We start from the raw sequence: 14,717 nt of genomic DNA on the forward strand, positions 1-14,717 counted from the left end.
TAATTTCATTAACACTCCAGTCAACAAAACTTAGCAGGTCAACCCCCGCATAAATATTGTTATTATCAAATGACAAATCACAAACTCAAATATTAAACCAAAGCTTATTTCATATAACAAACATAAAATGATTGATTGTTGCTACCTGAATGTCAATACACTATTATTTCATGTAAACAAAACATAATTTGATGATATGATTTAACAACATATGTAAATGAAATTAGTACGCTGTGAATCCTTCAACTTATCTTTTATATTATTTTCTATTCAGATCTAAACAAAATAAGTAGTATGACCTACTAACGACCTTGTTATGCACATTTTCAGTCCAGAATTGCCAAAAGGATCGCATAGAATGACTACAATGATGAATCTGATTCAAACATGAACAGCCATAAGGATCACATTGAATTGTGTTACAATAGTAATTGACATAATTACTTCAACTTAAAAAAAACATTGTTTCACCACTGTCATTATCTAAACATTCTATTGGTTAATTTATTGAGAATCTTAGGTTCCAACTTCTTCAGACAAAGTTGAACTTGAAAAGTTACAGATGATGGACTACAGAAGACTAACGGCGTAAAAGGAACGACATAAGCTCACTTCAAAACAAAATCCTCAGTTTTTGAAAGATTTGTACCATTGTTTTTATTTAATTTGAAGAAAAAAATAACCACCACAAAAGACCAAATATTAAATATAATACCAATATCAAAAATATTTACCCCCAGATGCAAAGTATAATGAAAAGTGAATTACAACAAAACTTGATTCACACAACACTTTGTCGGTATCTGACTCTTACAATGCCAATGTGGTCACAATGAACTATGTTTACACTGTTAAAGATAGGAACTAGCTAATAAAACTTAATCAGGCATAACTACATCCTTTCTATGGTTGATAAATTTGTCATTCAATATATAAATATACTAACTGTGTTTTCAAACCATTTTTTTTTTAAAGTTCATAGATAATTCTGTTTCACATCAAACTACAATTGTTAGATATAAAAGAGAACAAGTTTTGGACTAAATTTCTTAACTTCCTAATTTTTAATGATACCATTTTGTGATGGTTAATTATTACTTACATTATAAAAACTATTCAAAAGAAAGTACATATAATCATGTATAGATCAAACCAAGGCAGATTATAGCAACACACATTTAAGACCTACATGTATCTCCTGAATGATACCAACACTTGCATTGAATTACATAACTTTAAGATATTCCTAGTCATTTCATTATAGAAGAGACGTTTTTTGTCAGATTGAATAAAATTTTATGGATTTAAGTAATAAGAAATGATGACATTTTAAAATGAAATCAGGTTTTTAATTGCTATAACAATAAGTGTTTGATAAAAATCAACACTTAGCATATTACGAGGTATTTCATATGTTTGACATCTAAAAAGATTTTCATGACAATCAAAGTATATAAAATGCTTCCCTGTCTGTATAAAGATCTAAGCGGATAAAGAATAATTTACACTTCAAAACACTACAGTTTCTACAAAGAAAAAAAGAGTCTTTTTACAGAACATTTTATAAATTCTAAAAATCAGTAATTTTGTCAATAATGCTACTATCAAAGTATTTATTTTCTTTCTACAGCAGTTGTGATAATATGAGACATGTCTTTTAAGAAACTTTGTCCGTCTTGCATCATTCCTTTTATATTAACTGTACAGTACAGGGTTATCTCCCCTACAACATTGATCACATGGCTCACCTGTAACTCACGGCTTTGTTGAAATGGCTGTTATAGTCTGAAATAAATAAGGAATGTTTACAGAACCAGAAACAACTGTTTCAACATCTTTACCATCTTACTGTAAATAACGTAATTAATATCACAACTTAAGTATATTACTGTAAAATAACAATTGCGGATTGGGCCACAAAAATTAATGTGCTCTAAAGACACCAATATACCACCTTAAAGAAACTACCAGAAAAATCTGCCTGGAGATTAAATGCAGAATTTGAAATGAGATCCCAAAGAGCAAAGTGTAAGTGATGTCTATAATGAGTAGACTCGAATGTGTAGCCATGTTGACAAATCTGCTGATCATTTATCATCAATTTTCAAAAGAAAATATTGGTAAAAACAATCATTTTTAGGGTGAATAACTATTATAAAGACTTATTTTTTTATCCTTTTATAAATAGAGTTCCAAACACTACAATCTGTTGAGGCACACTTCCACAACTATCAGAGAGTAGGACATCATGATTCCACCTCAGTCAGGAGATGTATGTTTTGCTCAATTTGACTTAGTTGAAACAATTTTTGATATGGCATAATATTGTTTTGTTTGTAACCCTGAAATTTTGTTTGGTGCATGATAGTCTGTGACTACCTTAGTTAAAACAATTCAACAACACATTAGACAACAGTCGAGACATAGCTTTACAACAATAAATTGATCAAAGGAAAATCTTTGCAGTGATCAGCTAACAAACCCCATGCTCCTCATATAAATCTCATATAATTTATATAAGAAAATGTTTCAAGTTCCAAGGTTAGGGTAATTTTATTTTCAACTCATATGAGGTTTTGATAAGAAATAAAGGCCCTATTCTGGCATTAATAATTCAAATGGGATATTTCTACAACTACATCCTCCCAAAAAAACACTCCTCCATTTCAGATATTTCGTATTATTGAACTTAACCAACGATCTAACAAGTGGAAATCATTACCAAAATTTGAAAGAATTGAACAAAAAGGTGAAATTCTAGCATGTCAACAAATGGGAGATGTTAGCATGTAAACAAAGTGATGAGAAAAGGACTGACAATACAAAAACTTTTTTAAGTCAGAAATTTGTCTTGATGTCTACTGTGGATTAATTTATTTTGTGGATACTTGTTTTCATGGATTCAGGAAATATCGAATTTTCAGTGATATTTGACTTTATGGTTTAACGATTTGCAATACTATAGGATTAAACACATTTTTTCTAGAGGTTATTGATGTGTAAACCGAGGTGGTTAACTCACAAACTGAATAGCAGTCCGAAGGACTTTTATGTCAAGTTTGTGAGTTAGAGAACCGGTTTACACATCAATAACCTCTAGAAAAAATGTGTTTAATCCTTATAATTCTTCAGCCAAACATACACGATTATTAATTTACATTTACATTATTACTTTGATGGTTCTTATATGTACCATCAGAAGCACAATGGCATGTCGTAACTAAGAAGTACGCCGCCATCTTGACTTTCTTAAAATTTAAATGTTCCATGATTGCAACAGAATCTAAAATGAACTAGCACCTACCTCAAAAACTTCATTTTAATTAGATACTATCCGAATTTGAAGCGTACAATTAACGAACTAATCATCTGAAAGTTTTTAATCTTATGACGTCGTGTTTTGCCATGAGGTAAATTCGCCAAATCATTTGTGAAATTTCCCGGAATTTTATTCAAATTTTATTTTTATACATTTTTCGAAGCTTTAGTGCAATTATTCTATTTCTTTTCTTTTTTGTTATATATGCATTAGAATAGAAACAACTGTTATGCTATTGTTTTATAATCTCAACTTGCTGAAAATCCCAGTCTCCCTGCAAGAATGTGTATCGCGCATGAATAGATTTACAAAAGTAGTTTTGGAAACATGGTTTATCGAAGGGTAAACCAAGAGAAAAATTCTACTTGACCAATCCAATTCAAGTATTTATAAATATGCAAATGATATAAAAATTATAAGCCTATAGAGACTTTTTACTTCATTAAAAATATAATTTTGTTGACCATCTGTAGTTCTGTACCCAGAAAATCCATGAAAATCCGTTTCCAACAAATAACAAATCCACAGTAATTAAAATTCAACAACAACAAATAATCATTCAATCAATACATCAATATTTTTCTAGAAGTAAATGAATTCACTAAAAAAATTATAAAATTCTGCATGTAGCAAGAACCTTTTGAAACTGCATCTACATACCAAAGAAAATAAATACAGGTATTTTAAAAAAAACAAGTAAACTGCGAGCTACTGCTCACTGATGATACCCCCGCCGCAAGTGGATAATATTAATAGTGTAAAAATATGCAAGTGTTCGGTAAACAGGAAGTTGTCAAGTGATCAATCTGATAACGCATCACACCGTATGGCTGACTTAGATAAACCCTGAAACCAAATTTCAGAAATCCTTGTATTGTAGTTCCTGAGAAAAATGTGACGAAAATTTTCAACTTGGCTATCATGTGTAAAATCATACAAGTGTTCGGTAAACAGGAAGTAGTCAAGTGATCAATCTGAAAACGCATCACACGGTATAGCTGACTTAGATAAACCCTGAAACCAAATTTCAGAAATCCTTGTATTGTAGTTCCTGAGAAAAATGTGACGAAAGTTTCATGGGACGGACTGACTGACGGACGGAAGGACTGACAGACGGACTGACGGACAGACAGAGGTAAAACAGTATACCCCCCCTTTTTTAAAGCGGGGGTATAATTATATTGACCAATGGACTAGAACATTTTATTGTATAGAATGTATGTACAATAGGTCACAAATTTAACTAGGATTATATATCTGATCTGACCTATTCTAAAGTTTCTCTCCAAATGATATTTTGAAACTAGAAAAGACTTTCTTTGTTCTAAAATTTGCACCAATTCAAATGACCAAATTAAAACATGGTTTAGCATTCAGAAAAAGTATGAAAATGAAGAAAAAGCACAAAATTAAGAGATCCAGCATATCACTCATATAAACACTGGCATACCCCATGCTTTGGTCTTTGCTATGAAAAAGCCAGTCTCTGTAACAAATATTCTTTTCTTTCAAAATGTAAATATGAAATATTTATATATTTGCAACTAAAACATGTAACTATGTGTGATAAAGCAATCTAAATGTTTCTATTAAATATGAAAGCAACAAGCACCTGTTTTATCACTTGATTAAATTAGTACTGGAACCACTCAATTGTGTTCCTACAATAAAACAACCAACTGTTAGTAATTCTGATTGTAACTTGTGTTTTCTGTGAATTTCATACATCAATCATGTTAAGGTAGCCAAAGATGGGAAAAGCATATATAAAAATATTCTATGAAGGAGATGGTCCCAAATGGTGTTTTCTTCTAAAATGAGTACAAAAAATGTAAAACTCTCATTTTCAAATACCAATTTTTTGTGTCGATTTTAATAATGAAAATATACACTTCGTTGCCGAGGCCAACACAAAGCCTGATAAAAATCCTTGTTCCTATCAAAAATGAGAAATGACTTAGCATAAATCTTAGTTCATATTTCTGTTTTTAATAAAATAATTTTGTGATGACATTATTAAATATTGTTCCTTCCTAACTAAACAACATTAATTGCCATTTTTCTGGAAATATCTTGCTTAAAGTCTTCCCTAATCGTTCATGCTTTTGTTATTCATTACAAGATAAATAATGCATTAACAGAAAATTTGATAATAGAAAAATAATTGGTATCAACCATTTTAAGTTCAACAAATTATGGATTTGAAACCATAAACTACAGCATACAAGACAATTGATAGAATTGCTTTCAATTAATTTTTATCTGGAATCAGTAACCAATAGAGTTATAAAAGTATCTATTTTATCAAAATGTGCTGGAATTTGCTTTGCAGTATAAAATAAGCAAGTTTCTGAAACTATTCAATAATAAAAATTTTGCAATGCTATTAAAAATTTAAACTTTTAAGTTTTCCCGGTAAAAAAAAATGTTTAAATAGTTGAAATTCATAGATTCTTAAATTTCAATAGTTTCAGAAACAATCTAGCACTTAGCAACACTGTAAGTGTGTTACATCTTACCACCATCAGCGTCTCCTTCCTCCATCCATCTTTGTCTGTCTCCCAACAGACCATCAGACGGTATATCTACAGTCCGGGTGGGATAGGCAATGCCATCACCAAAACTGTAATAAATAGTAGCATTTTAAATATGTACTTTATTGGGTGTCCTTTCCTTATTTACCAAAAGTACTGTGTTAGTGGTCAGAAATGTCTTAAATAGTAGCTCTAGCTCATAATGGTCAACATTCTTGAAAATTTTACTGATACGTAAAAAAATTGTGTTTAACTTTCCCATGGCAAATAATGTACTGTGATTTCAGAAAGTCTTCTATTGCAAAGGAAATGGTGTGATAATAAAATAATTTCGACTTCTGGTTCCAGTTTTTACTTGTAACATCATTTATTTTTGAATACCTAAAAAAACAGAGAAAGTCTCTGAATTTAAGGAACCAGTATTAGATAAGCCCTAACTTGGAACTTCATTAATAAATACCTTGATGCATTTCTGAATCAACAGTACAAATATTCCACAATTAAACAATTTGGACAAAATATTAATTAATCAAATGCTATCTCTTATTAAACAAAAAAGTTGCGATTAGTATATTTTTCTAGACTATTTTTTGTTAAAGGACTATATATGTATAATTTGTCTCACAGAGATGATTGAGAAGTTGGAGTGATTTAAGTCTGTATAGTGCAGTGAGTATTAAAAGTAAGATAACCTAGCAATCCTTTATCAGTATGTTTTATAGTTAAAATTTTGAAATGTGAGATAAATGTTAATGAGACAAGCTCGGTATCACCAGGTCTAGTAAAGTTGTGTATATATGTAATATGTATCATTATTATTATATTTTCTAAAGGACAAATATGATATGATTAAAAACAGAATATACTTTTTAATGTTTCCTTAATCTATTAAGTAGAAAAAACCTGTTCAAAACAAATCTAAATTTTAAACACGGAATAATTGTAAATAACATGTTTTCAACAATAATCATTTTTCGTAAAATTTATGTAAACAATTTCTTTCAGTAAAATTTATGTAAATAATTTCATTTTTCAACTTGAAGTTACAATAGAAATTTAAAATTCCTGAAAGTGCATTTAAAGCAAAGCAAGGAAAAATCAATCTCTTAGAGACAAATTAAAATATGAAGAGAGCTAACCTTGGTGTCTGAGCCATTGTTTGGTATGAATTACTGTTAGTCTGGGATTTTAGAGTTGGAAAGGACACCCCATCTCTGTCACTGTAATTTATATGGTAATCGTAGTTAAGCTATATAAATGTGCATTATTCAACATGTACAAAACATCAGAGAATAACTGAAATTTTGTAATTTCATCGACACTATCATTAAACAAATGACACACATGTAGAAATTTTTATTGCTTTTTTTTTCAATTTTGATTTGCTAGATCATTTTCCATCTCATGCATGTTTGACTAGGAATAGTATTTCTAAGTCGAGATGAGTTAGAATATGATAAGCCAACCGAATTGAGAATGCCTATAAACATACATAAACATATATTACATGGTTTTTAAACTGAATCATCTCTTCTCAGAGCTATCACATTTCAATTGAGATTGCAGCTGAGAACTCCTTCTCATCAATCTAGTTAATCAAAGCTGCATAATACCAATTAACTTAATTTCTGGACCTCTTTAATTTCATGATAATTATATGCACCAAGAAAAAACACATAAAAACCTAACTCACCTAAAATATCAGTTATTCTCTTTGTACAAAACAAAATAACATGACACAACTTGTTTTGATCTATACCAAAGCAACAGTGTTTACATTTTTGCTATTCACATTTAAGACACACATGATAAAACCATCTGAAAATGGCAATTATGAATACTTTAAATGATCTGTTCTAGATTTATTTTTTGAATAGTTTTTATTACATATTTAATCTCAGGCATACGCTGCAGCAATAAATCTGAAAGTTTATACAAAGCCAGATTTTTTCACAATAAGCAAATATTTGAACAACTTAATGGCAAGTATTGGTGCCAGAAATTCACTCCCTAAAAAGTTAAAGTCACTTCATTTAATAAACAGCTGAACAATTTAAAAGGCCTGTAAACAAGAGTCAAGCTAGGGATAGAAGGATCATTACAGAGCATAAATATACCCAAACCTTCATTGTATAACATATAAACATCAATACATAGAGATCCTCTTCATTATTTATACCTTGAAAAAATTGGTAAAAACCAAAAAAGTTTTCTCTCTCCAAAAACTTCTTTGAAGTTGTTTAATTTTCCTAAACTGAAGCCATTTTTATCTGCCCCTGTCTGGAATATAGGTGATCTGAAAGACTCTACAAAATAAAAATATTTAACTTTAGGAATAGCTAAACATATCACATCAGTGTGAACTTAACCCTTTAAAAAAATAATATATAATTGTTTTTTGTTTGTCACAATATTTTGTTATGGAACCAGTCTTGTATTACAACTCCAGTTTGCGGTGCATGTCAATACATGGAGGGAAACAAAATAGTGCATTTTTTCTGATTTTTTTTCTGAACTCAATTTTTTCTGTTTGATAATAGGTTTATGCTGAATTGAAACATATATATAGACTTGAAAAACAATCTTGCATCTTTTGGGGATATCAATCTGGGAAAGTGGTGCTGCCTAGTAAAAATAGCAAACAGAAAGTAGAAAAAAAATGTTTTGACTTCAGGATTGCGTAACTTTTTATTCTTCGTTGCATGACCCCCCTTTTTTTCAATTAAATCACAATTTCACATTAGTAAATACATGATATGAACATGATTTTTTTTTCTATGTAGCATTTTTTATTTTTTTTATTTTCAAAGATCAGCTGATTTGCATGTAAGCCTATGGAGCAGTCAGTTACAAGACTGCAACATTTACTGGAACTTCCATGTCAATACATACTTTGGCCTTTGCATATAGAAATGTCGTCTGCAAACTCAATTTGCATTTATGTATACTTTCATTCAAGTTCAGATTACCACCTGCTGATTAAAGTCTTACGAAACTTGTGAACTTCTTAATATGTGGCTCTTGATGTCTTTTGTTATTCATTGTTTGGTTGCCGTCTCATTGATGTATTCTGAAGCTCCTATTCATGAATACCTTATACTAGCAAGACTTCAATAATAACTTGGCTGCATTGATGTATTAGCCCGTACAGCTGAGCTCATTAAATGATCTCTAAGCAAGCATCTTCATATATAGTAGCAACAGAGCTGCGATTTTACAACATGTGTTTGACTTTTCCCAAATATATTGTATTCATCATGTGTATTTCAAACTTAATATATGTTTTTGCCTTCACTGCTGACTCTAAACCTAGGACTGTCATGAGCTAGCAAGCAACACTGGGTATACCTCTAATCAGTATTGACTGCTTCACTGACTTACAGATGAAGAACGTGAATAAAGAAACTTTTCTCATGCATGTTTTGTCAACAAGGTAACAATGCTTAAAATCTTGTATTGCAATGCTTACCTAAAGTAGATCTATTACTGCATGTTAGATATATATGATATCCAAATAATGATATCAAACTTATACCAAACATCATAGCAACAAAAAATACAAATAAAACATGGAACTTTACAGCCTCTTTACTACTCCCACCCTGAAAAAGAAATATTTCCTAATTGCAAACATGTTAATGAGTTAACTACCGGTATATTTGGTGCTAAAAATCATGTCATTGTGTACAAATATGTCTGATGGGGTTCATCTGACCTTGACTTCCTTTAATGGTTCATTGATTAATGTGGATTTTGGTGATTGACTAGGTTTATAGTATATATAAGTAATAGCTGTATTTATTGTGTGTAAGATTGCTGTAAGAGGAGATACCCATATTTTATAGGATTATACTAAGAAACTGCCCACCTATCTAAGTTAACATTTATCTATATTTATAAATCAAACTCACATCCATTATAAGAGCATATATTATACATGTATAACACAAATTATTTACTTGAGTCAGGAAGACTTTAAACCCTGTGAAACATTTCATTAAGGTAATCTAAAAGTCATTTATCCCAAATTTAATGCAATGTGTGCCTATACATTTTAAACGCATATTCACGGCTATTCCATACAGTTGTATGTGGATGGGTAAGGAATTTACAAGATCACCTCACAGGGGGTCTCATTGGGGGGTTCTGATCCCGGATCCCGCTTACGGTTTTGTCCAATTCCCGTATCCCGCTTACACTATGTAAGTAACTAATTCTCATTTTTGGGTCATTTCCCGGGTCCTGCAAGGCTCATTTCCCATTTTCTCGACACAATAACGACTTTCACGTGTCACGCTTACCAAAAAACGGCAATCCCGTGTCACGCTTAGACCCCAATGAGACCCACCTAACATAACCATAAATGACCCATGACCCATGTTTAAAAAATCTTCCCTTCATTCTTCAATTTTTATGGAATAGGCCTAATAAAATGATTTTATATCAATCATTAAATATTTGTTTTTCTTTACCATGTAGTGAATAAAGTACAACTCACTTCAGGCTTATCTAATGATATAAAATAAATGAAGTAATATATATCATGTATATATATACAACTTACCGTCCAAAATTCTATAAAATATTGTAGACTTGTAAATGCTATAAATAAGCAGTATAGCAATCCATAGCCAAGAAATAAAACAAAATATTTATAGTTTGTAAATCCAACACAATTATTCACCCTGAAAAATAAAAAAGTAATGTTAGGAAATGATTAGGACTCTAAATTTAGGAAACATTTCTAACATTCTAAGAAACTTATTACTGACAGGAAAATGCTTTTTCTTGCAGATAAATATTACAAATCTTGATTATCAATCCAGCAGCTTTTTGTTGCACAAATTTTGTATAGAAATAGTTTTAAACGGATCCAGGAACAATTGACTTTGATCTATAAATAAAACTACCACTTTTAAACAATGCAATTAGTTTAAATTATGTTCGAAATATTTTCTTAAAGAATTTCACAACTGTTTGTATAAACATAATCAACAAAATATATTTTACTCCTGGTAATGTCTGTAGTGTTTTATCTTGTCTTATCCTAATGTTTTTGATATTTTGTTAATTTCATGTTGATTACGGTAGAAAAGTTTTGGTTGGGTTGAATTCATATCTTTTATAGACTTTTAAAGATGATTCATAGCTAGACATTTTGTATAGAGAGACCCATCATCTTTAATATTGTATGTTTTCCTATAGATAATTTTTAGTTCAAATAGTTACATTGGGTTGTCCTATCACTGAGGGCTATTCCAGAAAAAATGTATTGGGGGTTGGAAGGCAGTTTTTGTCAGCACCCGCCACCCAGACAATTGTAATTGAGAATTATAGTGCATTATAGTGTGAAAAGTTGCTCTGATACCCATCACTCATGTAATATTAATACAATGTGCCTTCCAACCCCCAAACCCCCCCCCCCCTACATTTTTTTCTGGAATAGCCCTGATCTAAAGTGCACCCTGCAATCCTTTTTAAAATATCAGAATATCAAAATCTTGATTTAACTTAAACTATTCAATGATTTTAAAATGTGACTAAATGTACTTACCATGGACAATGGTGGTCCATTTTTAACACACATCTGAAAGAAAAAACTTGTTTATGCAATATTCATATTTGGTATAATTATTCTTATCTCAAATTTTTGGGGAAAAGGAAAAGAAAAAGATGACATTCAAGATATAATTCTATTTAATAATAAGACATCTTTACAAGAAATTAACAATTAATTAAATTGTTAATATTTCTTTACTCTTTGGGACAAAAAGTCTACATAGACATATTAATAAAGGTTATTAAGTTTCTATCATGTTTTTGTGAATTTGATCAAATCTATTATTTGCATTTGCATGTATTTGTGCGGGAATTTCTCGCTACATCGAAGACCTGTTGGTGACCTTCTGCTGTTGGTTTTTATTTGGTCGGGTTGTTGTCTCTTTGACACATTCCCCATTTCCATTCTCAATTTCATTTATTATGTGTAAAGAGTTGATATAAAATATCCTTTGCTTTTCATTATAATCAATGAACTTTACAAAATAAGTAGCTAATATAACATGGTGTGGCTTTACCCTCCAAAACTTTGTCCTTGACAAATATCTACTTACTGTCCACATACAGAACAATGGTGTGCTCTGTCTGGTTTTATACATTTACATTTCTCACAATATCTCGCACCTGAAAATAAAAATATAAAACCATGAAAAATTTTCTCCTAAAAAGAAGTTTTGAGTAAGGCACATAGTTTCATATTATAGTATCTGACTTCCTTTATAATGTGTATCTTGATAAGTGGTGTTCTAGACCAAAAAAATACTACATAATAATGTGATAAGCTTTTTAGGAAGAGGTTTCACTTTGGCTAAATCAATAAGCAACTTACTTCCTGCATGTGTTCTATTAAGTATAGGTTTATCTTTGGCTAATTCTAGAAGTATATTTTTCTGTGCTTCTTCACCTCTTTCCCTTTCTAATCTGTTTATTTCTTGAACTGTCAAATAAAACTGGAAAAAAAAACCATTAACATAAATAAATTTTACCACAATTAAATGTCCGATATATATTCAAACTTGTTCCTTCATCATGAGACATAATTAAACATGAATAACCAGTTAGTTTTCTCGTTTGAATTGTTTTATCTTTTGTTATTTTGTAGCCTTTCATAGCTTGACTATGCAGAGGGGCTTTGCTCATTGTTGAAGGCCATACAGAGATCTATAGTTGTTAATTTCTGTGTCATTTGGTATCTTGTGGAGAGTTGTCTCATTAGCAATCATACCACATCTTCTTTTTTAGATGTTCACATATTTTGATTAGTTTGTACTTTAAAAAAAATTGTGGTTGCATATATATACATATATCTCAAAATTGTAGAATTGATGCACAGTTTAGTGAAGTTCTTAGATTTCCTTTGAAGTATTTATGTATAAATCAGTCATAAAATACAGAAAACATTTGGTCGGGTCGTTATCTCTTTGACACATTCCCCATTTCTATTATCAATATCATAGTTCAGGTCTCTGTGGTCAACACTGTAATTGACTGTCCAAGTAGATCATCTTCTCACTTTATAACATGTCAACAAATTGAACAATGAGGTGAATAGAAATACTGATAGCATACATATATAAAGATCCTAAATGATTACTTACTGAACGAGGAACTGATCCAACATCTGTAAATATAGTTTTGGCATAGGCCCACAGAAACAACACCAGTATAGGATGGTAGATCAACAGGTATAGTACTGCAAATAGAAATCATTCATTGATAGGTTTCTTATTATACTGTAATAGCAGAAATTTTCGTGGAGGATTTAATTTTGTTTATTTCGTGGAAGGGATATCTCCACAAAACTAAAAATTGGTTTTGTTTTTCTTTGATGAATTCTGACCATTTTTCACTTTTAATTTTAGCATTTTCTCCATATAATTCTTTTTTTTCAAATTCTCTCTGTCATAGAAAACCATTTCTTGGATAAATGCAAAAATACATGTATATCTATAGATGGCTTAATGTTGTCCTTTACAAAGAATTTTTGACTAAAGATGTAATATACATGTAACAAAACAATGAACATCAAATTTAATTTGCATTCCCCTTTTTTTTGTCACATAATTACCCAAACCAAGGATTTGTATAGTTACTATACAAATCCTTGCCCAAACTTATTACTACAATTCCAATTATAACAAAATGTTACTTGAGCACTTTTTAATAATTAAAATGATGATAAGAAGGTTATGGATCAGAAAGCAACAGAGAACAGAAGTTTGTTCAAACTTTTACATTCAATAATTTATTATATTTTTTAACATGTATACCTTTTTCTGCAATACTTGGCACGGTATCTGGAAAAGACAAAAAGGTATTAAATCATTATTAGTCATGTTATTGTTATACAAAATAAAATAGATTAAACAAAATTTAATTATGTTCAAATTGCAATTTGTTAAACATGTCCAAAATACACTTCCAAAAGACAAACCGTCAACTGAAATATATATCAAATAACTTCTAGTTTGAGAACAGGATATTGTAATTTAAACCTCGTACAAATCAATGCTATGCCCAGCACTCATCAACAAATGCAGCTGTGGACAAATAGAAACAGTTGACTATTATTTACTGGATTGTGAAAATTATGGGGAGGCTAGAGAAAAAACTTCGCTCTGAACTCTACTTTTTAACATCAAAAATGAATAAATAATTAACCCTTATAAAACCTTAGCTATCTATTTTGTGAACATTCCAGTATCTTTAATAAAGACCCCCAACAAATGTTGAATATCTTCTATGTGATGTTTGTAATAAACATTTTCTGATGTTGCTAATAAATGTAATAATACTTCTGATTCAATTGTTAGTTTTGATGTTCTCGAAGTGACACATCATATTGAAATCAGCTGTGTCCCTGTTCATGTGTCTGCTTTCTAATGTCTTCATTTGCCAAGACATGTCTATAAATAATGATAAAGTGTGTGTCAAACTGTCTGAAAGAACCGTATTATAAACATTGTCATTGACATAATTTGTTTGGAGAAAAACTTGGATGACCAATCACCCTTATTATGTTATTTCATTTATTTTCTTATAGAAAAATACACCTACAGACACACAAAGCAACCACATATGCGTAGTAAGACCAGACAACAACTGCTGTTATGAAAACTACTGGAAACCACCGAACACAGGCACAACAAACTCTGACAGCAGCCGGGGCCATTTTGTTTTCATTTCTTACTTCCCGATTTTATTACGCGTACTACGTCATCATTATTGTATTCTTTTCATTAATTCCATCATTTTTATTTTATCTGATTGCATAATTAATTATTCTAAGAATGAGTTTAAACTAA

At 30.4% G+C, this 14,717-nt stretch overlaps 1 protein-coding gene across 4 annotated transcripts; it reads right to left on the minus strand.

Moving 5' to 3' along the window:
• Nucleotides 1–1,322: 1,322 nt before the first annotated feature.
• LOC134696889 (palmitoyltransferase ZDHHC15B-like) lies at nt 1,323–14,630 on the minus strand. Of its 4 annotated transcripts, XM_063558848.1 has the most exons (13): nt 14,470–14,630; nt 13,683–13,709; nt 13,011–13,105; nt 12,242–12,362; nt 11,967–12,036; nt 11,408–11,440; nt 10,418–10,538; nt 9,323–9,455; nt 8,033–8,159; nt 6,993–7,073; nt 5,839–5,942; nt 4,932–4,980; nt 1,323–1,785 (listed from the first exon to the last, which is right to left on the minus strand). In XM_063558848.1, exons 1-12 carry the CDS (start codon nt 14,582–14,584, stop codon nt 4,940–4,942), a joined length of 1,068 nt encoding a protein of 355 aa, XP_063414918.1. In that variant the 5' UTR covers nt 14,585–14,630; the 3' UTR covers nt 1,323–1,785; nt 4,932–4,939. The 4 variants fall into 4 exon arrangements, with proteins under 4 accessions (XP_063414918.1, XP_063414921.1, XP_063414917.1 ...); XM_063558851.1 differs by lacking the exon at nt 6,993–7,073; XM_063558847.1 differs by lacking the exon at nt 4,932–4,980.
• Nucleotides 14,631–14,717: the final 87 nt, after the last annotated feature.

The sequence above is a fragment of the Mytilus trossulus genome, chromosome 14 (assembly GCF_036588685.1).
Source record: "Mytilus trossulus isolate FHL-02 chromosome 14, PNRI_Mtr1.1.1.hap1, whole genome shotgun sequence".
Taxonomy (NCBI): Eukaryota; Metazoa; Mollusca; class Bivalvia; order Mytilida; family Mytilidae; genus Mytilus; species Mytilus trossulus.

Bases quoted from the DNA above. Each gene is read 5' to 3' on its own strand.
- LOC134696889 (XM_063558847.1), bottom strand. From the start codon at position 14,584: ATGGCCCCGGCTGCTGTCAGAGTTTGTTGTGCCTGTGTTCGGTGGTTT. The intron at 8,160-9,322 runs GTAAGCATTGCA...TTTATTTTGTAG, and splicing joins CAGTAATAGATCTACTTTAG to AGTCTTTCAGATCACCTATA. The intron at 5,943-6,992 runs GTTAGCTCTCTT...TATTTATTACAG, and splicing joins ACAATGGCTCAGACACCAAG to TTTTGGTGATGGCATTGCCT.